This window comes from Podarcis pityusensis (genome assembly GCF_964106645.2).
Source record: "Podarcis pityusensis genome assembly, chromosome: 10".
In the NCBI taxonomy this organism is placed as follows: Eukaryota; Metazoa; Chordata; class Lepidosauria; order Squamata; family Lacertidae; genus Podarcis; species Podarcis pityusensis.
This window is the reverse complement of record NC_138035.1, coordinates 72,748,648-72,771,650: the sequence shown is the minus strand read 5'-3', so window position 1 is coordinate 72,771,650 and position 23,003 is coordinate 72,748,648. Positions and strand designations below refer to the sequence as shown.

The window sequence follows — 23,003 nt, the reverse complement described above, 5'->3', positions numbered from 1 at the left end:
CCTGCGCACATTTACTCCAAGTGAGAGTACAAAGGCTGAAAGCTCTTGCAGCTCCATCTGTTTCTCTACTGCCAATCAGAGGGGAAGCTGGGTTAGTTTGTTGCAGCAAACACCACAAAAGAATATTGTAGAATCTTAAAATACTAACAAATGTATTATTGCATAAGCTTTTGTGGATTGGAGATGGTTATGCACAAACAAGGGAAGACTGCAATGTGCAGCCACATAATTTATCAAGACCAAAGACTCTTGTGGCACCTTAAAGAGTAGCACATTTATTTAGAGGTCTAATTCTATTAACAAATGATTTGAATAGGAATAGTGACATTTTAATCACACTAGCTTACAAATGCCAGGATATATCTGCAGGATTGCCTTACCCCATGTTCACCCACTCACTTGCTTAAATCTGCGGAACTGGTACCATTATTGGTGTGGTGCCTCATAATGCTTATTCTTAGCATTTATTTAATTTGTATACCACTTTTCACCCAACGATCCCAGGGAGATTCACAGCAGGAAAATACAAAACGAGAACATCACTTTCCACAGTTGTAACAAAATCTCTTAATGTGGTGACACCTAAACTTTGGAACTTCCTGCCTATTGATTTCTGTACTCCTTTCAGTGTCTGCTTGAAAACATTTTTGTTTCGGAAAGCCTATCATGTAGGTGCTGATGTGCCTTGATAGTTTTCACTGTTGGTTTTAATGACCTTTAACTGTTTTTATCGATGCTTTTAATATTTATCATAAATAGCTTAGTGGTTTTACTGCAATCAAGCAGTATATAAATTTCATTAAATCAATAAAATAAACATGTATGCCATCGCCAACACTGCTTTGCCCATGGCCACTGCCTCAACTTAGTGTATTTCACTGCTAATAACGTATTACTTTCATTTTCCTCTGACCTCACCGTTTACTATTCTGCTGCCATGTGTACCATACGCAGCCAAAACTCTCAAGCTACAATTTGCTAGTCTTTCCCCCTTTTTCCTTTCTCAAAATGAGAGCGGCAGCGCCTCCTCCTCTCCGACAGAGGGCGGACCACGAAACGGATCTCGCTGCCGCAGAGACGAGACTCTCGCCGGGGTTTGGTTGGTGTTTTTCCGCTATGGCACCGGCAGCGAGTCGGACCAAAAGGGGAACGCTTCCGAGGCGTCGCCCTGGCAACCTCAAAGCCCGCCTCCCCGCTCCTGCTCCGTCCATTGGCTGCGACATTGGCTGCGCCCAATGAGGGGCGGAGGAAGAGGGCGCCGCCTCTGGATGCCCGGACTGGCGCGCAATGGCGGACCGCCTCACGCAGCTGCAGGACGCGGTGAACTCGGTGAGGGAGGCCGCGTTCCGCCCGGGACGGGGCTCGGGCCTTGAGCGGAACATCCCCGGGCCCCTTAAAAAGAGGAGCGGGAGGGAGGGAGCCCGTGGCTGCGCGTAAGAAGGACCGTATACTTATTGTGATGCTGCAAGTTCCTCAGCTGAACGTGTTATTATTATTATTATTTTAATGTAAAAGCCTTTCTGGAAGAGCTTATTAGTTAAAACCCCTAAGCAGTGTGCAAAAACGCAGGGGCAAAGCAGTAGAAAGAGGGTCATAAAAACATTAGTAAGGTCCAAGCTTGTGAGTCAGGGAAAGAGCCTGGGCACAAAAAGGGGCCGAACAGTGACGGCTGATGCTTCGTGTATTTTGTATTTGTCAACAGCTTGCAGATCAGTTTTGTAATGCGATTGGAGTATTGCAGCAGTGCGCCCCACCCGCTTCCTTCACCAATATTCAAACGGCAATAAACAAGGATCAGCCTACTAATCCTACAGAAGGCAAGTAAACTTCCCTGTAATACTCTTCAGGGAGAGAAAAGTAAAATAATGCACTGTAATGTAAAATGGGAATCTCTTTTTAATTCTGAACTGTTCTTTTTAAAAATGTCTTACTGGTTTTGTAAAATAAACAGATGCAACAAGAACAATGAAAACCAGTATTTGTCCTTTACTTTTTAATAAAGTAAATGTATGTGAGTTTCTTCCTTAACAGCTTTTTAATCAATAATGAATTGGCAGGGATTATTTGTAGGATGTACAAGTGTGTGAAGCAGGTGTGGGACCCTCTTCCCCCTCCAGAGGTGGCTGAACTCCAACATGGCCAGGGATGATGGGAGCTGATAGTTTACCAAAATCTAGAGGGCTCAAGGTTCTCTGCAACTGATGTAAGAGAGGCCGCTAACTTTTGCCTCAGTTTAATTGTCCATGAGTAATTCCTCCAAGTAAACATTGAATGAACCTATAAGACATAGTCATACGACCATAAGGTTTTGTTTGCCTTCTATAAGGAGGGATTCTTGTGGCTATAAGTTGGACAGCCTGTGGACTTGGACTGCAGGAATATACCACTTTTCTGACTTATAGTGATGCTACTGCCCTGCCTCCAATTGCTCAGATGTGAAGCATCTTATAGCAAACTAAATCTGTGAAACTCTGGTATTTGTATATTGTCACTTACATAGTAAGGTCATTTAACCTGTTCTATGCTTGTTTTAACCTATTCTATGAGATTCCTGCATTGCAGGAGATTGGACTAGAGAACTCTTTGGGGTCCCTTCCAGTTCTGTGATTCTTACAAGTCTCACCATGTTGAATGGGCCTTACTACCTAGTAAGCGTGTTTAGGATTGCAGCCTGGAGATGGTGTGAGTAAGCTACACTGAACATTGTAGAACTTATTTTTAAGTACCGGTAAATATGCAAAGGGATTGTGCTGTGAAGCTTATATGGTCATTGCAATGCTCACATCTCATAATATTGTTTCCTGTTCGTTAATGGACTACTCACATAATAGAACCTATCCTGTGGAGGCTTTGCCATAGTAGCAGGGGCATACCTAGGGATTGGCCAGGTTATCCCATGGCACAGGCCCAAGTGGGTGCAAAAAAATGTACTTCTCCACTCTGGCTCGGAGTAGCTGTGAGCTTCCCCTGCCGTCCACTGGTAGGACACTTAAGACAACAAAAGCAAACTTCTTGAGTTTCTGGTTGGAGATGCTGATACAGCTTTTTGCCAAGGGTGCATGAGAGCCTAGGTACACCTCCGCATCGAGAAGACACTTCCACTCATGCAGGTTGGAGCACTTATTACTGATCCCATCCACACCCCCACCCCTTAAGTCTCCAGTCTCCCACAGCAAAGCTTCTCCCAAGTGTTAGGGGACCCTCTGTTTTGTTTTGTTTTATAAGATATTTATTAGAGCTTCAACATATTACAAAAATAAGAGAAAAAAGTAAAAGAAAAAAAATAGAACAAAAGTAAAAATACAAAGTAAAAACAGTTAAAAACAAATCAATCTTTCCATATCTTATCTTTCATTTGCTTGTTTCCCTGACCTCCTCACACCTCCCTTTTTTGTATTCCAGTTCAATTAGTTAGTTCAGCAATTCCTTTCCCTCTTTAATTTTATCTTAATCTTTTATCTTGATATATTATAACTTTAAATTATCACCTGTTAACAATCCATTTTTACATATTCCTTTATAACATTGCTGCTAAAAACCACTTAACTTCTATCCAACATCATTCTAACATTCATTAATTTTACAGTATTTCTGTAAATAGCTTTTAAATTTCTTCCAATCTTCTTCCACCAACTCTTCTCCCTGGTCTCGGATTCTGCCAGTCATTTCCGCCAGTTCCATATAGTCCATCACCTTCATCTGCCATTCTTCCAGTGTGGGTAGATCTTGTGTCTTCCAATATTTTGCGATAAGTATTCTTGCTGCTGTTGTGGCATACATAAAAAAAGTTCTATCCTTCTTTAGCACCAATTGGCCGACTATGCCCAGGAGAAAGGCCTCTGGTTTCTTCAAGAAGGTATATTTAAGTACCTTTTTCATTTCATTATATATCATTTCCCAGAAAGCCTTAATCCTTGGGCACGTCCACCAAAGGTGAAAGAATGTACCTTCAGTTTCTTTACATTTCCAACATTTATTATCGGTCAAATGATAGATTTTTGCAAGCTTGACTGGGGTCATGTACCACCTGTATATCATTTTCATAATATTCTCTCTTAAGGCATTGCATGCCGTAAACTTCATACCTGTGGTCCATAACTGTTCCCAGTCAGCCATCATTATGTTATGTCCAACATCTTGTGCCCATTTAATCATAGCAGATTTCACCGTTTCATCCTGTGTTAGGGGACCCTCTGTAATGGATAATAATAATTATAGTAGTAATAATAATAATAATTAATAATTTTATTTATACCCTGTTCATCTGGCTGGGTTTCCCCAGTCACTGGGTAGCTTACAGCATAGTAAAACATCAAACATTAAAAACTTCCCAATACCTTCAGATGTCTTCTAAATGTTATGTAGTTCTTTATCTCCTTAACATCTGAAGAGAGGGCGTTCTATAAGGTGGGTGCCACTACCAAGAAGGCTCTCCTCTTGGTTCCCTCTAACTTCGCTTCTCGCAGTGAGGGAACCACCAGAAGACCCTCAGAGGAGGAGGACAGTGTCTGGGCTGAATAATGGGGGTGGAGCCGCTCCTTCAGGTATACTGGGCCAAGGCCATTTAGGGCTTTAAACGTCAGTACCAACACTTTGAATTGTGTTCGAAAACATACTGGGAGCCAGTGAAGATCCTTTTGGACCAATGTTATATGATCCCGGCAGCCACTCCCAGTCACCAGTCTTGCTGCCGCATTCCAGTACAGGCAGTGGGATTGTTGAAAATCAGGTGCCCTGCCTTGCATGAACAAAGTGCTTTCTGCTTAGGCAAAACCAACACTAGATCCAACTTATTTGCACTCTGTAGGGAAATGTGTTGTTTTAGACTTTCTGTACTCCATTCCCATGTGCTGTACAGTAAATCTTTGCAGTAGTTATTGTAAAAATTTGAAGAAAACAAGTAAAATAATAAAAAATATCTGTCATTATACAGTAAATATTATTGTGCATCTTGAAATTTTAAACTATGACTTGAACAACTTGATCTTCTGCAATAATTATAAAGATGGTGTCCATGTTGTTGCTTCTACAGAATATGCCCAGCTGTTTGCTGCATTGATTGCAAGAACTGCCAAGGATATTGACGTATTAATAGATTCCTTGCCCAGTGAAGAATCAACAGCCACATTACAAGTAAAAAGGAAATTTAAATGGCTCATGCTTTGTGTAATACTGCTTTTGTTTACTATTGGATGCTAAGAATATGAAATAACCATGACTGGCACAGAGAAGTCCATAATAACTGCTAATGCTGTACACTCTTAAGTAAGGGGCGGAGAACCTGTGGCCCTCCAGATGCTGCAGGACTCAAACTCCCACCATTCCTGACTGTTGGCAGTGCTGGCTGGGGCTGATGGGAGCGGAAGTCCAGCATCTGGAGAAGTATGTTTTATCACCTCTTATGTAAATGTCAGGCAGCATTTTCTTTGGTGGGGGTGGTGATCTCTGTAGGGAACCATTGACCGAAACGTGTCTTCCAGAACACCCTTCTGGAACTGCACTTCCCAGAATGATTTGTGGTGCCAAAGCCCCATTTCAGCCTGTTAGTCCAGAAGTGTACCCAATTTTATGATATCAAACCTCTGCAGATCCAGCAGAAACACCAACTCCTGATTGATGTAGACAATGCACTTAGAACAATCAAGGTTGTTTTTGTTCTATAACTTGGGCTATAACTATATGAAAATGGACCAAACCTGGAGTTGAGAGGTTGCTATGTTCTGGTAGCTTGCCCAAGAACTGAAGACTGGCTTAGTTCCTGCTGTGACCATTAAAAAGCTTAATCTATCTTAAATACAGTTCTTGATAACTTAGAAATTATTAGCTGTGGGGTATATACCTGTTTTTTAAAAACAACATTTTATATCTATTTTTAAACATTAAAAATGTATTTAATTCTATTTTGCTACATGGTTGTTTGATGCCCTGGGCTCTTTGGATAGGGAAGATAAAAATTTAAATTAAATAAGAAGTCCACTTTTGAGTGCTTGAGGGGGTGTCAGCATATAGGAAGCTGGTGCGTACCAAGTCAGGCCATTGGTCCATCTCGTTTAGTATTGTCAACACAGACTGGTAGTAACTCTGCAGGGTTTCAGGTGGTGGTGTTTTCACAGCCCTGGAGGGACTTTTGGATGCAAAGCATGTGCTCTTCCACTTCTGCGAAGTCATTAAGAGAGTTATCTCCAGTAAATGAAACTGTACAGTATTAGACTTTTTAGGTTCTGTGTTACTGAAATGCGTAATAACATGCAGTATTACAAAGTGTTATAAGACACCAACTATTCACAGGCTAAAAATAAGAGGGTCCCAGAAATGACTCTTACCTCCTCCTCCCCCCCCCCCCCGCAAGAGTCAATCCTCTTCAATTTTAAAGCACTAAACAGATGTGCTGTCGGCGTTTCTATTTTTCCCAAATGTATAGGCTGCCAGTTTGCATCGCTTGGAGGAAGAGAATCACGAGGCAGCTGCACGTCTTGAAGAGGTGGTTTATCGTGGGGATATGCTTTTGGAGAAGATACAGAATGCTTTAGCTGACATTGCTCAATCACAGCTGAAGACAAGAAGTGGCAGTCATAGTCAACCTGCTCCAGATTAACCACCAGAGGTGTTGGGACTTGACCATAAAATTTGAACTTCTTGAGAAGGTGGGGAGGGGAGGACTTTTTTTAAAAAAAGTTGTACATTACTGTTGAGCCTTAATCCTGCGGAAGGACGTTTGGTGTTGTGCTTCTGGGAAAACATCTCCGTGTTGACAAGATATTCAGTCTTTTGTAAGGTATTGCACTAGCAGGAAGTAATCACAAATTGAGAGTTGCCAAACTTTTAATTTTTAATATGTTCCTTATGCCCAAAGCCCTGTGCTTTGTTTGTTAATGTTTGTTAAATCAGAATGTCTGATTTCATTTGACAGGCAACCTTGTGAAGTCATAATGAATTAAATGCCCCAGGCATGCATACTGGCACACGGTGTTTTATTGCATGGAATTGTCCTTTCGACTTCCAGAGCATTCAACTTCCAAATCGCGGCTTCTGGTTGGCTGCAGGAAGCTCCTACAGCCATTTGGAAGCTGCAGAAGCCCCGTTGGACGTTCGGCTTCCAAAAGAATGTTTGACAGTCGGAACAGTCACTTCCAGGTTTCGATCATTCGGGAGCCAAAATGTCTGAGTTCTAGGGCGTTTGACAACTAAGGTACGACTGTCACTAAGCCATGGTCTTTAACTTGCTCCTAATGTTTATTATTATTTTTCTATTGACTAGCGGACTAAAGAAAATCCTCTAGTTTTTCCAGTACAGATTTGCAATGGATAGCAAGAGCTTGGTTTTTATTTCTTGTGGGAGATCTGGGTACTGTCCAGCTGTTGAACAGCTTATAGACATCCGCATGTAGGTATGCATGATCACTGTACATTGGGGTGGGAAACCTCTGGCCCTCCAGACATTGTTGGACTACAACTCCCATTAGCTGCAGCCAACATGGGCAGTGGATTATTGGAGTTGTAGTCCAGCAGCATCTGCAGGGCAATAGGTTCCACATCCCTGCTGTATACACTGCTACGGATATAATTGGATGGTCTGCTTTGGTGTGGAAGGGGAAGGGGAGAAGGTATGGAAGAATTAGAGGTTTGCATGCCTGTTCCACATGGGACACAGCTTGGGCTAAATCAACTGATTCAAACAAAGGTGAGCTGTCGTTTTTTATTGGAAGCTCAGTCTTGATGGTATCCAAAGTTAGAATTTAGACAATTTGCATAAATGAAGCATAGCTGAATATGACAGGTCAACACTTTAATGTCAAACATGTGCAGACAAATAAAAATTAATTTTTGTCTTCAAATAGTTTGTTTATATCTATATTGTCTCTCACACACACACACTCACACACACAATTTTACCCTACTGCTTTTCTTTGTGTTGTAATATTAGAAACTAGCTAAATTGCCCTCATATCATCCTGATATTTGATTAGAAATCAAACCTACTTTTAAATTTCTTTTTATTCTACTGTCAATTATGTAAATGTAAAAATTAAAAAACAAACTCAAGTGCTTTTTACAATATTTTGTACACCAACTAATTTTTTCATGTCCGCTTATTAAGAAAACTCATAAACCGTACAAAATCAGAATTACAAATATACTAAAAGCAGATTAAAACAATAAAACTCAGACCCTAAAAAGGGCTAGGAAAACACACACACACGCGTACGTGTCAAAAGATAGAAAAGTAGTTGCTAGATGGGTCTGTGGGGAGGAAGTTACATAAATGAGGTGTTGCCCTCCGATTGCCAGCCATTTCATCTTGGGCACTATGAAGATCCTTTTCGCTGACAACAAAAGACAGCATTGCCTGGGCTTTATATGCATGTTGTACAGGTTTTGTTGAACTATCAGACCATAATCTTTGTGCCAGATTTAATATTACTGATATTCAGGGAATAAATGGTGAGGATTCCTGAATATTTAAAACAGTTGCTTGAAGAAATGTGGATCTTCCTTCTCAGCTACTCTAGTACTGGACCGTCCCATTCACTTTGATATTAGAAAATGAAGAATGAAATCAAGGTTCAGCGTTTGTGCTAGAAAATACTACACATGGTTGACAGCATCCATTGTTCAAGAGAATGCAAATATAGGCACTAGCACTGATTTATATTGCCTGGACTTTCTTGGGTACTAATTAGTGTAAGCCCTTGTCTATGTCCCTTTCCTGGAAACAATTCCTAGGGGTCCCTGTTCGTTCATCATCAGAATAGTTCTCTCAAGTCTAGTAGATACAAATGTTTTGCTATCTTTTCACTTTTTAACCATTTTTTTCCTCTTTCATAATTGGATACAGAATGGAATACAGGGTATAGCAGAGGATGTATACCGTTTATTTATGTACGGTATTTTTATTTTTAAAGATTTTAGATTTCCCTGAAGTATGACCAGTTAGGATCTGAAACATGTTGGATCTATAAGCAGAACCAGGCAGACTACTAAGGAGGGCTTGGGAGAACCTGAAACTTGAATGTAAAGAACAACATGCAGCTCTTAATTCAGTTCAATGACCATCAACTCTTTTATGGTGAGGGCCTTTCTGGTGTAGATCAGTGGTGCTATTTTGCAGTCTTTAATTAAAAGGGACACAAAATACTTGCAATTCTTGTGTGTCATAGCTTATCAGTGGTGTTCATCAATGGTACTTTAAAAATCAAAGTATTGTTGCATTTATCAAAATTATTTTATTTTCAATAAAGGAAATATGAAAAGGAATAGTACAATCCTGTGAACCATAAAGAGAAATGCAATTATGCAGAGGGTGGTATAGGTCCATTAAAGCTGCATTTCACTGTCCAACGTATTTCTCCACAGGTGACAGGGTCATCTAGTCCAACCCGCTGCAATGCTAAAGCATCCATGATGGATGGCCGCCCAACCTCTCCTTAAAAACCTCCAAGGAAGGAGAGTCCCTTTCAAGGGAGTCCATTTCACTGTTGAACTGTTCTTACTGTCAGAAAATCCTTCTTGATGTTTCATCAGAATCTCCTTTCTTGTAGCTTGAAGCCATTGGTTTGAGCCCTGCTCTCCAGACCAAGAGAAAACCAGCTTGTTCTCTTTTCCATGTGCCAGCCCTTGAGACATTTTAAGATGGCTATTCTATCTCCTCTCAGTCTCCTCTTTTCCAGTCCAAACGTACCCAGCTCCTTCAGAGCTTCCATTCATTTCAAGGCAGATGAATGAAACTATAAGACATTTTTTCCTCCAGTATTTGTGACCTTCTTGTCTAGTCCCCTCCACTTTAGCCATTTTGAGACCACTATGATATATTTCCCGTTAAATAGATTTATGCAGTTTTAAAAAGTCTTCTTCATTGGAAATTTTCCTGCATCTCTTTGGGATATATAATATACTATATGGTGGAAACTATTATCTATATTCCATCCATAATTTGATGGAGCAAGATGTGCCTTTACATGTACCCCTAGAGATATTTTAGATAAGTGGCATTCAGTTGAGTTTCCTGCACTGCAGGGGGCTGGACTTGGGGTCCCTTCCAACGCTACAATTCTATTATTCTTTGATTGAAGGGCTGTTTGAAAAGGTTATTTTATACACTTTTAAGAGCTGGAAAGGGGAAGGAATGATTCTGCACATCATACTTCTTCACCCAAACTTTCCCCTCTGTTTTTGAAGTCAATTCTGAAATGCTGTTTCAAACCTGCTAAGCCCTCAGCTCATTGATTCTTGAAGATGGCGGCATCTCATACTATTAATGGAAGCTTTATGTGATCACTAAATATAATCAAATTATTTCTAATTGTAGGGCATCTACTACAGGCTTTTTCACTTTGTTCTATTTATTCCACTGCAAACTAAATTTTCCCAATGTTGCTTACACAGCATGAAACACTTACATTGGTCTGGGAAATCCATTAAGGTGAGATCTGCCACCACAAAGCCCCATCTGGCATTTATTTGTTCAATACTTATTAAGGTAGCTAGTGACGTGCTTCCTTGGGCTTGCCGACTCTTTCAGCCACAGATGTCAGCTGTCTAGCATTGTCTGAAATTACCTATATTTGTCTTGCTCTCAGGCTGTTGTGTCTGCAGCTGGTGTGTGTTTGCATTTCTCACAGTCTTTATCCTCCATTAAAGTCACCCCTTGTAATAGGGTAATAGCCTCTTCTTCCTAGGCAAAACAAGCATTTATTTAACTAACCACATTTATTGACTGACTTTACAGTAACATAGTCCTTTGACCTTTTGCTATGAACTCTGTTTATGTACAGTATAGACAAAAGCACACTAATTAGCCTGGGAACAGGACATTTGTTATTAATTATTAGGAAAATAGCTCACTTTCTAAGCACTCACAAATATGAACAGATGAACTTTCAATATTTAAAAAAAGCTTTCAGCTTTCCATCCTGGTGTTATACAGTTGATTTGACATCTTAATGGACTTTATAACTGCAAGTATTTCACAGCCATGGAGTTGCCATTGTTGCAAAATATTACAAATCCACATACAAAATGTGTAGAGATTCTATACAAATATGCAAAATGGAACTACAATACAGCTGAAGTTTTAATAATGTAAATACTTTTATTTGACTATCAAAGTACGGTATATACCACCAATTCAATACAATTTAACATGGCAGTATACATAATAAAATATAAAACCAGCAAAAAAGGACTAAAGTGACTGGTTGATAAAAATTGTAAACAGTTGCATAGATCTGTTTACATTAAAAGGTCTTCAAGAGATGCCCTTTTAATGCTGAACAAAAGTCCAGAAATAGCATTGTTTGAGAAGGTTAAATTGTACCCAAACTATGAAGGACTTAACTTACAAACTTGCTGGCAGTGGCAAGGGTTATTATAGCTAGGAAATGGAAAAAGCAAGGTGGATATCAAATAGAAGAATGGTATAAAGAAGTATAGGATATAGCAATTAATGATCAATGCTATCAAAGAAGGGGGAAAGGGAAGATATTTGTGGAATTTGTATTGTTAAAATAGAAAGGGTTAAACCATTTCAAGAAGTGTTACATTTTGGAAAGTTTGATAATTATGATAAATAATGGTCTCAGGGGCAGGGTACACATTTTTATTTGTATTATTCTTATTTGTTAAAAGAAAGACAGAAGATGCTCTTACCTCTTGTACTGATAAGAGATGTAGATCCCACCCTCCACACGCTTATAAAGCCAAATCATCTGCCCTCCAATGTTTCTCTGAGGAAAACAGAGACAACCTACTCAGCATCAGGAAGCTTCTCTCGCATTGGATCTCACAGCACACGTATACCTCATATTTGTCATACATTGATATTGATCACCTTGAGCCAATGGCAACCTCTGCACCTCACCTATCTCACAGGAATGCTGTAAAGAAAACATGTGCAAGGGAAGGGATCCACAGATAAATGGAACAAAATAAAATTTTCGTGTAAGCTGCCTTGAGTCCCTGTCAGGGAAAAAGGAGGAGGAGGAGGAGAATGGAAACAGAGAATGACCAGGAACATGCCAGAGAGCCTAGCCCACCCCCTTTCTTGTGTGTGTTTGTTTTTAAGATTCTCTGGAAGCTGCATTCTGCACCCACTACCATATTTGGGGGGGGGGGGGGAGTTCTGGAACATAAGAAATTGCCTTCTACCACGTCAGACCATTGATCCATCTACTACCGATGCTGTGTTGCAGATATTAAATATTGCAGTTTGAAGTGACTGGAAGCATAAAAACTGACTCCTTTAGAAGTGAAATATTGTCCAGACCCATAGAAATATTCAAACTTTAGCTGGCAGAACTTTCTTCAAAACAGAATAAAAAAAATTAAAATATCCATGCAATATCTTGTGCTATACAACACAGGCTCAGCATCTTACAAAATATGAAATGATCCAATCAGACCTATAAGCAAAGGTCTTTCTCTCCAGTCTGCTTTCCAGCCTCCAGGCTGTTTGATCTCCCGTCAGGAGAGCCATTTACTTGTGTTGTTCTTTGTGTACCACTCAGAGAGAAAACTCCATTTGCATCTTCACTCCCATTTGGGGCGAAGACTCAAAGGCAACTCCTTTTGAAGGGACAGGATACCCAAATCCTGTCTGTGAAATCACCCCAGGCTTCAATAATCACCCCAGGCCTCAAAACTGTCCAAAATTCCTTTCTCTCTCCTAAAATCCACAGCTACAGCTTTTCTGTGGATTCTCACAAGATGACTGTTCCAAAGGCAAAATGCTACTTTTAAAGGCTAATGAATAGCCTCTGTAATTGCCAAGAATACTCAGGCATGAGAAACGAATCTTATCTCATTCGGCTGCAACATCTTTCGACATGCTGAACCTCTCTCATTCCCCTTTCCTGGGAAGGGTGCCAAGAGTCCCAAGACAGCTTTCTGTTCATGCTCAGAGGAACTCATGGGGCAGGACTCCTGGAAAAGGAGGAGAAAGGAGGAGGGATCTGGTCCGGGGTATATATGCTTGTGCACATAACTGTGAACTTCGTGCATGCTTTTTGTGACTTATCACACTTGCTCCTTCTACCAGTTCATGGATGGTAGAAATAAAAGCCTTTTCTCCGAAAACTATTCCTTGAGTGTCTGTTGACTCCCATCTCCCTTTCCCAGGCGCAATATTTTTCCCACCCGAGGGCAAAGCCTCATAAGGCTACACTTTCAAAATGGAAATTGCGACCCCCATACCTTCTCACGTGATCCTGTTAGCTACCAGAGAACAACAGTAAGTTAATCATTAACTCAGCAGGAGCTCAGAGTCCTTTAGAAAAACACTTGTTTTTAGCCATTTTCCATTTCCATTAATACATACACATTTTTCATTTCTGTGTGAATTAGACCATTAACATGCTGACTGAGAGTGGCGCTCCAGGGTTTTGGGCGGCCCCATCTGGAGGTGCCAGGCACTGAACGTGGGTCCTCATTCTGCACCGGTGTGGAACCAGCCAGGAGGGAGCCTTTTGTGTGAAGGCCTTTGGACATAAGAACAGTACAAATAGAGACACATTTGAACATTACAGAATCGGGGGTATTCTTGATGCTACCCAGCAGACATCTTAGGAATGTATGTTACAGCCATAAGTAATAGGGGAAGCAGTCATCAGAGAATGAAGTCATTGGGCCTATTGTGTTGCCAGTCAGCTAGGATCTAAAAGGACCACATGGTGGACATGACTACTTCATCACTATATAGTGCTGCTCTTGAATCTATTGATCAACTAGCAACAGGGAAATAGTTTTGGAGGACGAAAATATTTTAACAGTTCCTGATTTCAGATTCCCTCCATCTTGTTTCTGAGCCTAACAAATCCCAAGAACATCTTGAAGCAGAAGGATTTAAATTGGTTGCCATAGAAAACAAGAACAGGGGAAGAATTCTGCATTTTAGGAGAAGGGCTCTGTCTATGACAGTCCGACAAAGGCAGGGAGAACCAAAGGAAGGTCACTAACGGGTAAAGTTTTGTTTGCACTTTTCTGGTAATCCAATATTTATTAAAAGCAAGTGAAGCATGGCTTTTTCAGCATCAAGCAAGCAGCTGGGAATTTCAGCTAAATCATTTTTCTTCCACCAGAACTCAGCAGGTCAGATGTGGCTTAGTCTTGCAAAATACCCTGTGGCCAATATACCACAAAGCTTTAATGTAAGACTTGTCTCCTAGTAAATAAATGCAAATATTTCAATAATTCATTTTGTATGGTTGTACATTCTCAATGAGTTTTAAGCCCATTTGGAGACAGCTTTCAGCGTCTAGCCCTGAAGTGTTCATTCTATCCATTTAGAGAGGGGGCAGGCCACCTTTCAGATTACGTACACTTTATCCTACAGCAGCATCTGCTTCATTAGCTCACTGGCTTTAAACACTGAATGTTTATTGTTATAAGCAATCAAAAATACTGTCAATCTTGCTATATGTTATTAACTTCCCAACTACAACATGTTCTTAAGATATATACTGTTGTTTTTGTAATTTAATATAAAATATATCCAAGAATGGGGACAAGACGTTTTCTGTGAATTCCTGCAACCTCAAAATCATTACAATCCCCCCTGAAATGACAGCCCATCTACCTTTTTTGATAATTGCATATTATTAAATATGCACAGAATCCTCCACTGGCACCAATGGCTGCATATTAGCAGAATACTCATCTGCAGAAAATAAGGAAGAGGGTTATTAACAAACACGCTGTAGGACAAATTTGCCCCAGGGATCTTCCCCAGAGGGAGTCAATTGCTCCAGTGGCGTAGCGTGGGGGGTGCAGGGGGGGCCGGCCGCACCGGGCGCAACATCTGGGGGTTAGGGGGCGCAAATCCACGGGTTAGGGGGCGCAAATCCACGGGTTAGGGGGCGCAAATTACTTGCCTTGCCCCGGGTGCTGACAACCCACGCTACGCCACTGAATTGCTCTGTGAGAAGAAGGAGTCAGGCACCAAGACCAGGCAAATCCAAAGGTTGTTTATTCTCGAGACAGCGCTGCATGGGCAACTAACTCCCCGACTCGTGCTGCAAATAGGGAGAGCCCCGTCCTGTTCACATCAAAGATATTTTATACCACACATGCTTCCAAACTTTAGGCAGCACTGTTAAACTTGCTTAGCTTAGTAATGAAATTTATCACATTAATTAACCACAGTGCTTGAGAAATGAAGCAAAAGGGGCAAAAGGCAAAGCTGAAGAATACAAGCAATATGTAAAATGTTAGTGGCAGCAGGCACCAGGAATAGCTCTATAAAGGGCTTCATGCTTTTCCAGCTACTGCAGTAATTATTTGTGCAAGTATTATTTATTTAGCCGGCCAGTCAAAGCCGTTTCCCGGGTGTGGCTGCTGTCACATGCTGGCAGCTTCTAGAAGCCACAAGTGAGAGCTTAGGGCAGGGCAGGGACATACTACCCCAGTAGAAGCACAACATGTCCCCCACCAGACCTGTCCCACACTACCCCTCCGCTAACACCTCAGACCCTAGTTTGCATTCTGTTTTTAATCGTAGCCTGCAAGATGCAGGATCCATTCCATTTAAAGAATAGAAAAAAAGAAAGTCTATATTTCACCAGGTAAGGTTCATAGGTTGTAAATCATAGTTACTTTTGCTTAGAAGTAAAACCCCGTTGAAATCAGTGGGCTTCACCTGTGATGTAGAAAAAATCATTTCTAGATGTAGAAAAAATAATTGCCCTCTGCAAGTTTGCCAAAGTCCAAGTACCACCAAAGGCCTTTTTATCCTCCTTGTGGCAAGGCAGTTATGACCACATAACACACATCCAATGGTCCACTGGAATTAAAGTTGCAGAAGCTAAGTAGTGGAAAGGAGGCTGTCTTTCAGAGAAGGGTGTCCACCATTACTGAGGTTTTCTTTGCAGAGCCCTTGGTTGTCCCAAGAAGCCTCGGCATTGGGGATGGGGATGAACGCAGGAAAACAATAAAATAAAAACATTTAATAGCATTGAGAACATCTAAAAACTTTCAACAGCAGTCACCCATCCCCAAATCTAATACAGGTAACTCTCAACTTACACACATTTTACTTGTGTATATTCAGCTTAATGTGCTTGGCAAAAAAAAAATTTAAGGGAGCGGGCACCCAGAAAAAAAGACTTTGGCAGGCACCATTGAACCCAATGTGTTTTGACTACAGGTAATTTTGGCTTTACACGCTATCTCCAGAATGTGACCCCACATAAGCTGAGAGTTGCATGTAATCTGAAGGTTGCTGGAAGTGTATCTTGCAGCTTGGGTGAACATGAATGTTTTTAAATCCCTTCTTAGCGTTATTCATAAAGCAGACGGATGCCACCTCACCAGATGTCAGGGATCGGTTGGACACTAATGAGTGGAGACTGGGAGAAGCAGGGTTGAAAAAAGGGATCAGTGATCTGGGGGAATCTGTAACCTCCAGGAGACAAGCGTCAGGCAGAAGAATTGGAAAGTCAAGAACAGGTGCAGGAGGGAGATATAGGTTGGCATAGAGCAGGGGTTGGCAAGGTTTACCTCACCTGGGCTGGTTCACTCCAGGGGAGATCCCTCTGTGGGCCAGATTGCGCGCGTGCCTGTGATTTCCAGCTTCTACATCAGTGCAGACGCGATATTTGGCGTCTACGTCTGCGCAGACATAATTTTCGGTGCCACGGAAGTGAGTCCCCACACTGCGCCGGTTTAGCACAGCACGCAGGGACTCGCAGAGCGGGCGGCTCAGTTTGGAGGTGGCTCATGGGCCAGTTAAATGACCCCTGTGGGCTGCTTGTGCCCCATGGACCTTAGGTTGCTGACCCCAGGCATAGAGTCAAGGGCTTCCCCATCTCCTTCTCCTGCCCCCTCCTCTCCTGCTCCACAGTCTTCCAGGACCAGAGGAGGATTGAAGAGGGTGGAGCAGAAGCAAGTTGCACACAGGTGGTGTCTTTGCCTGCTTGCGCACAGCTCAGGGGGAAAAGATACATAACCCGAGGTCAGGATGGGGCCTCTCTCTTGTGGCAACTGCTTCATTGGGTGCACACCTAGGAGTAGCTGAGAGACACAGGACAGATGGACATGCCTTTCCCTAACTTGTAAGTGTACTTTCGACAATAAAGAGTTAATTCCTCACACTGGACATTCCTTGCCTGACAGTGCTGTGACACCAGGGAGGGCAATCTAAAACGGGGTAACTGCCACTGAGAATGCCCTATCATGGATCGGCACCAACCGGGCCTCCCTAGCCAACTGTGGAGCCCAAGATGGTTGATCTTGAGAGAAGTGCTCCTTTGGGTACTTGGATCACAAGCCAATATGATGGGCTGATTCTGTGCCTGGGTTCTGGGAATGAAGGAGCCACAGAGGTCTGTGTAAAGGAAATATAAAACAGCCGTTGCAGACTCTCCACACCAGGAACAGCCAACATGGTGCCTCCAGGCTGATGGGGGGGTTGTAGCCCAAGACGGCTGGAAGGCACTGGGTTAGACAAGGAAAATGTTTGCACATAAACCCAAACATTACGTAGGTGTCGGAAATAGTACTTTGGGGACTGACCCTAACTCCTGCACAGGTAAAGCACGTAAAGGAAGATGACAACAGTTTTACTCCAACATCTCTGGCAACCAGTCCAGTAGCCTGGCAAGAGGCCAATGGGTCAAAAAACCAGTCAATCCAGGTTAACAATTTATGTTTACAGTACCAAATAATGCATCATTTGCTGACTTCTTTTTATACAGGAAAGAGTAACTCAGGTCCATGCAGAATTTTCAGTATATTTTTACAAGTCAATTTCTGCCCAATGGTAGCCAGACGCTCATCCAGGGTTGTGTTTCCATTGGGAAATCAAGGCATAGTGCAGTCTGCAGTGTTTTAGAAATATAGTTTATTCACACACATTTACACCTGGCTTCTTAAACCCCAAGGGTATCTTTCGTTGCTCCTTTCACTGCTTCAGCAAGCTAAGGTCCAAAGTAGAAGTCAGTCATGGCCCTTGGTCTCTCAGTGCATCCTCCTCCAACCAGTTCTGCCTAGTTTCCTCCTCCTCTCGCCTGGGCAACCTTCCCCTCCATTACCAGCATGGGCCTAGCCAGGATTTTTGTTAGGGGGAACAGGAGTGATGTGATTGGTCAGTTAGTTAAGTATTCCTATTGCTTTTCTTGATGGGGGGCAGTTGCCCCCCCCACGCTATGCCCATGATTACCGGTAGGGTCGTTTGTCTTGTAGATGGCTCTTGCGATGGTTTAATGGCAAGGCCATCATCTCCCTCCGCCCCTCTGGCAAAACAACAAGCTCAGCCTGTCAGCTCACCTTAATTCTCAAAGCTCCGATTAAGACCCCAGCAGCCAAGAATCTAGAGGAGGAAATCTGGCCCCCCACTAACCCATAACAAGGTAAGCGGATGCACTTTTTGAATCAGGAGCGCCCCAAAACGGAGGGCTGGGTGGGCGGGCCTGATCAAGAAACTGCACATCATTCCCCCCTAGATTCCAATGACGCCTCCACGCCCCTCCCTGCCTGCCTGCCATCTGCTGCGCTGGCAGAGTTCACAGAGCAGCAGCATCCAGCCGGGCTCGCCAGCGTCACGCGGGGAATCCTTGTTCTCTTTCCGCGTCCAGCTGGTCTCGGCTGCCCCGCTGGAGGAGAAAGCTCTGGCCTTTCCACAGATGATGTCAGCGGGGCTTTAAAATAGAAGGTGCTCTGCGCCCAGCAATCGGGTTCCGCGGAAAACAGAGCAGGCAGTTCCACGTTAGCCGCTTGGACGTGCGTGTCTGCGCGCGCGCAGTTAGCCTGGCCTGGGGCGCAAGAGAGCCTGGCGCGGGCGCCGCACCCCCCCCCCTCCGGGGCGCCCCGCGCACGGCCCCCATCCCGCCCCTTCCCGACTCCGCGGCGCTGCTCTCCGGGTCTCCCACCAGCAAGTCCTGCGCGCCGGGATCCCCAGCTGCACGTGCGCTCGCCTGGGCCCTGGGAGCGCCTCCGCCGCGTCGAGAAGCCAATCGGCCGCGGCTCCCGGCGCCCCATCCCTCGCTCGGGCAAGGGGATCCACCCTCTCGCGAGAACGGGCTAGTAAACAGAGAGATCCCTCCTGCTCGCTGGGCTGCCTCCCTCCCTCCCTCCCTCCCTCCCTCCATTAGAGGCAGCGGGCGCCGGGGCTGCGGAGAGCGCGGAGGCTTGGCGCGGTGAGTGCGGACGGGGAAGGAGGGCTGCGCCGGGGAAGCCCACCCGCGTCCGAGGGAGGGGGCGAGAGACTTGGTTCACTTTGGTGCACTGTCACACCTACAAGGAGGTCAGGTGGCGAGCCCCCTCTTTCTCTCTCTCTCTCTCTTTCTCTCTTTCTTTCTCATGAACCTTCGGCAGAGGCCAGAGCCATCACCTTGGGGGGAAATGCCAGATGCTTCTGCCGAGAGAGGAGCAGAGATTAGTCCAGAAAGAGGGGAGAGTGTATGCATGTAATATCAACGCGGCCACTTTATATTTTTCTGTCTCCTGCTGCCCCCTCCCCAAGTGTAGGGTGTATTGGGCACAGTGGAAAAAGGAGGTGCCTTGTTACCCGCAGCCTGTGACGGGGTTCAGAAGTGCCCCTTTTCACCTGAGAAGTGGGGGCAGCTAAAGGACAAGCTGTGACTCAGTCGCAAGCCCCAGATCTGCTTCCCAGTATGAGAGAAATGATTTCCACTTGCTCATTTGGTTGGCTGTTTCAGAGCCTTGCTAATGTGGCAAAGGGGTTGTCACTGAATTCATAGCAAAGATTCCACACAGAAACTCCTCTGTTCCAAACGTAGATTGGCACGTGTGCCAAGTCACCTTCAGTTTCACCCTTGTGGATGTGCGCCATCAGTTGGTTTGGATTTCAGGTGTGCGTATGCATTCAGATCAAGTTGTGATCTCAAAATGCTCTGGGTTCCCAATTTTGCCAGTGACTTTAGCAGGTTTACATTCTTTCTGAAAAGTTGGCATGTTTTAGACTGCTGCTGTATGCATGCTTACTTGGGACTGAGCCCCATGCAACTTATTCCCAAGGAAGCATGCATAGGATTTCTCTGAATACTTTTTTGGGTTGTGATTCCCAAATATTTTACCAAGAGAGCTCAACAGTAAAACTGGTCTCTTCTTTTCCCCATCCTCTTGCTACATAACCTACTGTTGGCACCTTTGTGACCTGCGTATTCTGTCAGATATATTCAATAATGTGGCATCTTTTTATAAGGATTTACAAGCATGACAGAGCATGCTTGTAAGTACAAGCATAATACTTAGTTCAGATATGTTCAGTTTTATTTATTTTTTCCAAATTTGAAATGCTATTGTTAGCCAAACTTGAAGTGATGGGAAACGTGCTTTAAAACAAATAGACTGTTCTATAAAGCAATGTCCAAAGGGCATAACACAAAGGTTAACTTGACTTCCTGATCAAACTTGTAGTTTTGTTAGTCGAGGGTCTGCTTGGTCTGTATCATTTTAAAATGGGTTTGGAAAAAGAGCTAAAGGTATGCACACAAAGTAGGATAATGTTTAGGTTGTAGGCCTGATGCTTTAAAGAAGTACTGTAAAGTCAAGTTTGTTAAAACAAACCTTTCAAGTGCATACATGAGACAAAATGGTACATGAGAACAAAGAAGTTGGTGAACAAGATTAAAATCTGTATTTTTGATTAGCAGGTTTGTTTTATTAGGAGTTAATTCTTAAAATGCTCTTAGCGGAGAACTATTTCATTGTCATTAAGCATGTGCTGAGCTCATGTTTCCTTTTGTGCTTGTTCATGTCTGAAGTCTATTTCTGTGTTTTACTTTATCTCAATTCCCAATTATCCTGCTGTGTTGCAGACAGTTCTGCCAAGTCACTTTCTGTAAATGGATCTCAGTGGAGAGGGATATATGCACTGCTACATGTATACAGTATAGGGTTCTGTGGAATATATTGTGAAATAGATTCGCTTCTCTTCAGATAACAAGAAAGAGCAGGAAATAAAAATACAGTGGTACCTCGGGTTAAAAATTTAATTCGTTTTGGAGGTCCGTTCTTAACCTGAAACTGTTTTTAACCTGAGTTACCACTTTAGCTAATGGGGCCTCTGGCCGCCACGCCATTTCTGTTCTCATCCTGAAGCAAAGTTCTTAACCTGAGGTACTATTTCTGGGTTAGCGGAGTCTGTAACCTGAAGCGTCTGTAACCTGAAGCGTCTGTAACCCGAGGTACCACTGTAAATCTCATTAACAGCTTTTCCTGGTTATTTTGCATTCACTGCCATTTTCATTAATTTCTTGATTAACTGCAACTGGACTACTTACTAGCTGAAAAGTCAGTGAAGTTTTATTGACTTTCATGAGTTTTGTCAAGCCAAGGAACTTCCGAATAATGCAGTAAGTGGCCCTCAACAGAGTATGCATCCTAGTAATATGTAAAAGTTTACATCAGGCATGGGCAAACTTGGCCCTCCAGATGTTTTGGGACTACAACTCCCATCATCCTTGACCACTGGTCCTGTTAGCTAGGGATGATGGAAGTTGTAGTCCCAAAACATCTGGAGAGCCAAGTTTGCCTATGCCTGGTTTACATGATATATGTAATAATATATAAGCCTTTCCTGATCTAGTCTAGCACCCATTCTCAAACAATGGCAAGACAGATTCTTTGGGAAGCCCTTTGGTAGGGATGAAGAGAACAGTCTTCTCCTTTTTGCCCTCCAGCAGCTAGTATTCATAGTATCTCTTACACAGGGGTTGTATTTAGATGGCATGGCCAATAGCCATTTATGGAACTATCTTTCATAAAAATTCCCCTTTAAAGTAATATAAGCCACCCTATCTTTAGGCAGAAAGACCAGTCTTTTCATAGGCTGTTTGTGGAAATCTTGCACTGGCTTAGTTCCCATTGAGAGATGTGAATCTTGGAGGCAGTGTTAGAAACTCAGATATATAAGCTAGACACCAAGTGGCTCCTTAAACCAAGATTATAGTTGCCAGGCTGCACAGAAGAAGCATTTTGGTTCCCGAAATTCATTCTGATTGTGTAGATAAAATATAACTGATAGAATTCTACAGGCTATGGTATTAGTGTGTGAAAACAGTCAAGATCTAGTGATCCCCAGGCATTCACCTCCAGATGGTGGAGATGTCAGGCACCATCCTGGCACCCAGACGTCTTCACTCATTTGCAAGTGGTCGAGAGCCAGGTGCAGAATGTGCCTGGGCTAATTTCGAACTCTGCTTGGAGGCAACAGTTCAGGCACCTACAAGCAGAAATAAACACTCAATGTGAGCCTGTGTCCAGAGTAAGAGTTGGGACGTTCCTGATGTAACTTGCTTAATCCATTCCTTCTGTCCAGCTTTTTTTTTGCAACTTACCAAAGAAGAAGCTTCCCCCATTTCCATAGGCCTTTGGTTCCAGGGATAAACCGCACTTGCTGTTTGTAACATTTAGCATAAATCTTTGTTCTTTATGACTACTACTACTTGTCCTATCCTTGGTAGAGAGAATGAAAATGTGATGCTGTTCTTTCCAGGGAGGGGGGGAATCATTATTCTGCTCCTGCAAACTTATATCCCTTTTTCTTCTAGCTTAGAGATTGTCAGCTTCTGTATTTTCAGTGGTCACTCTTGTAGATAGCTGAGTACAAGACAGTAGTGTGAGGACACTCCACAAAAGTCAGCACTAGTATCAGTAAGGGTTTAAGTTACGTGGGGCTCATGTGCTCAGGCGCTGCATAAAATACTTGAGGAGAAAACAAGTTTCTTTTCTTTACAAGTTAAATGGTAGACTTTAAATAAAGCAAAAACCACACACTTTGATTAGATTTTGGATCCAGATACAATTTATTCATGGTCCTATCAAGTACAGTTTGTTCATCCTTCCTGTAGTTTAAATAGTCGAGACTGTTTTTATAGGCTTGGCTTTATCTTTGTAACAAGTTGCAAAAAATTATCAGAAATATGAATGTGAATGTGAATAAATCTGTCTTTACCCAACCTGTGAAAATGATATTATTGTTTACATGTGAAATATTTTTGAATTTATCCCTCTTTTAGGCTTTTTAATGGTCATATCTTTATATTCTCTCA

General features: G+C 42.8%; 2 protein-coding genes and 2 long non-coding RNA genes across 5 annotated transcripts in view; 3 read left to right on the top strand and 1 right to left on the bottom strand.

The window, feature by feature from the left end:
- Positions 1 to 1,197: 1,197 nt before the first annotated feature.
- MED21 (mediator complex subunit 21) lies at positions 1,198 to 7,835 on the top strand. Its single transcript, XM_081023893.1, has 4 exons — positions 1,198 to 1,329; positions 1,703 to 1,817; positions 5,033 to 5,133; positions 6,422 to 7,835. Exons 1-4 carry the CDS (start codon positions 1,288 to 1,290, stop codon positions 6,593 to 6,595), a joined length of 432 nt encoding a protein of 143 aa, XP_080880019.1. The 5' UTR covers positions 1,198 to 1,287; the 3' UTR covers positions 6,596 to 7,835.
- On the top strand, positions 5,140 to 5,900 carry LOC308486785. Its single transcript, XR_013991307.1, has 2 exons — positions 5,140 to 5,265; positions 5,381 to 5,900. It is a non-coding gene; the product is annotated as an uncharacterized lncRNA (long non-coding RNA).
- Positions 7,836 to 9,218: 1,383 nt separating the features above from the next.
- On the bottom strand, positions 9,219 to 12,528 carry LOC308486755. Its single transcript, XR_013991272.1, has 2 exons — positions 10,557 to 12,528; positions 9,219 to 9,725 (listed from the first exon to the last, which is right to left on the bottom strand). It is a non-coding gene; the product is annotated as an uncharacterized lncRNA (long non-coding RNA).
- Positions 12,529 to 18,591: 6,063 nt separating this feature from the next.
- Positions 18,592 to 23,003, top strand: part of STK38L (serine/threonine kinase 38 like) — a 53,975-nt gene continuing 49,563 nt past the window's right edge. Inside the window, exon 1 of one of the 2 annotated variants that reach the window (XM_081023749.1) lies at positions 18,592 to 18,616. The gene's annotated coding sequence lies outside the window, so the exon portion shown is untranslated. Of the gene's footprint in view, positions 18,617 to 18,924; positions 19,125 to 23,003 lie in introns of those variants that run through there. The other variant, XM_081023746.1, reaches the window with a different exon arrangement.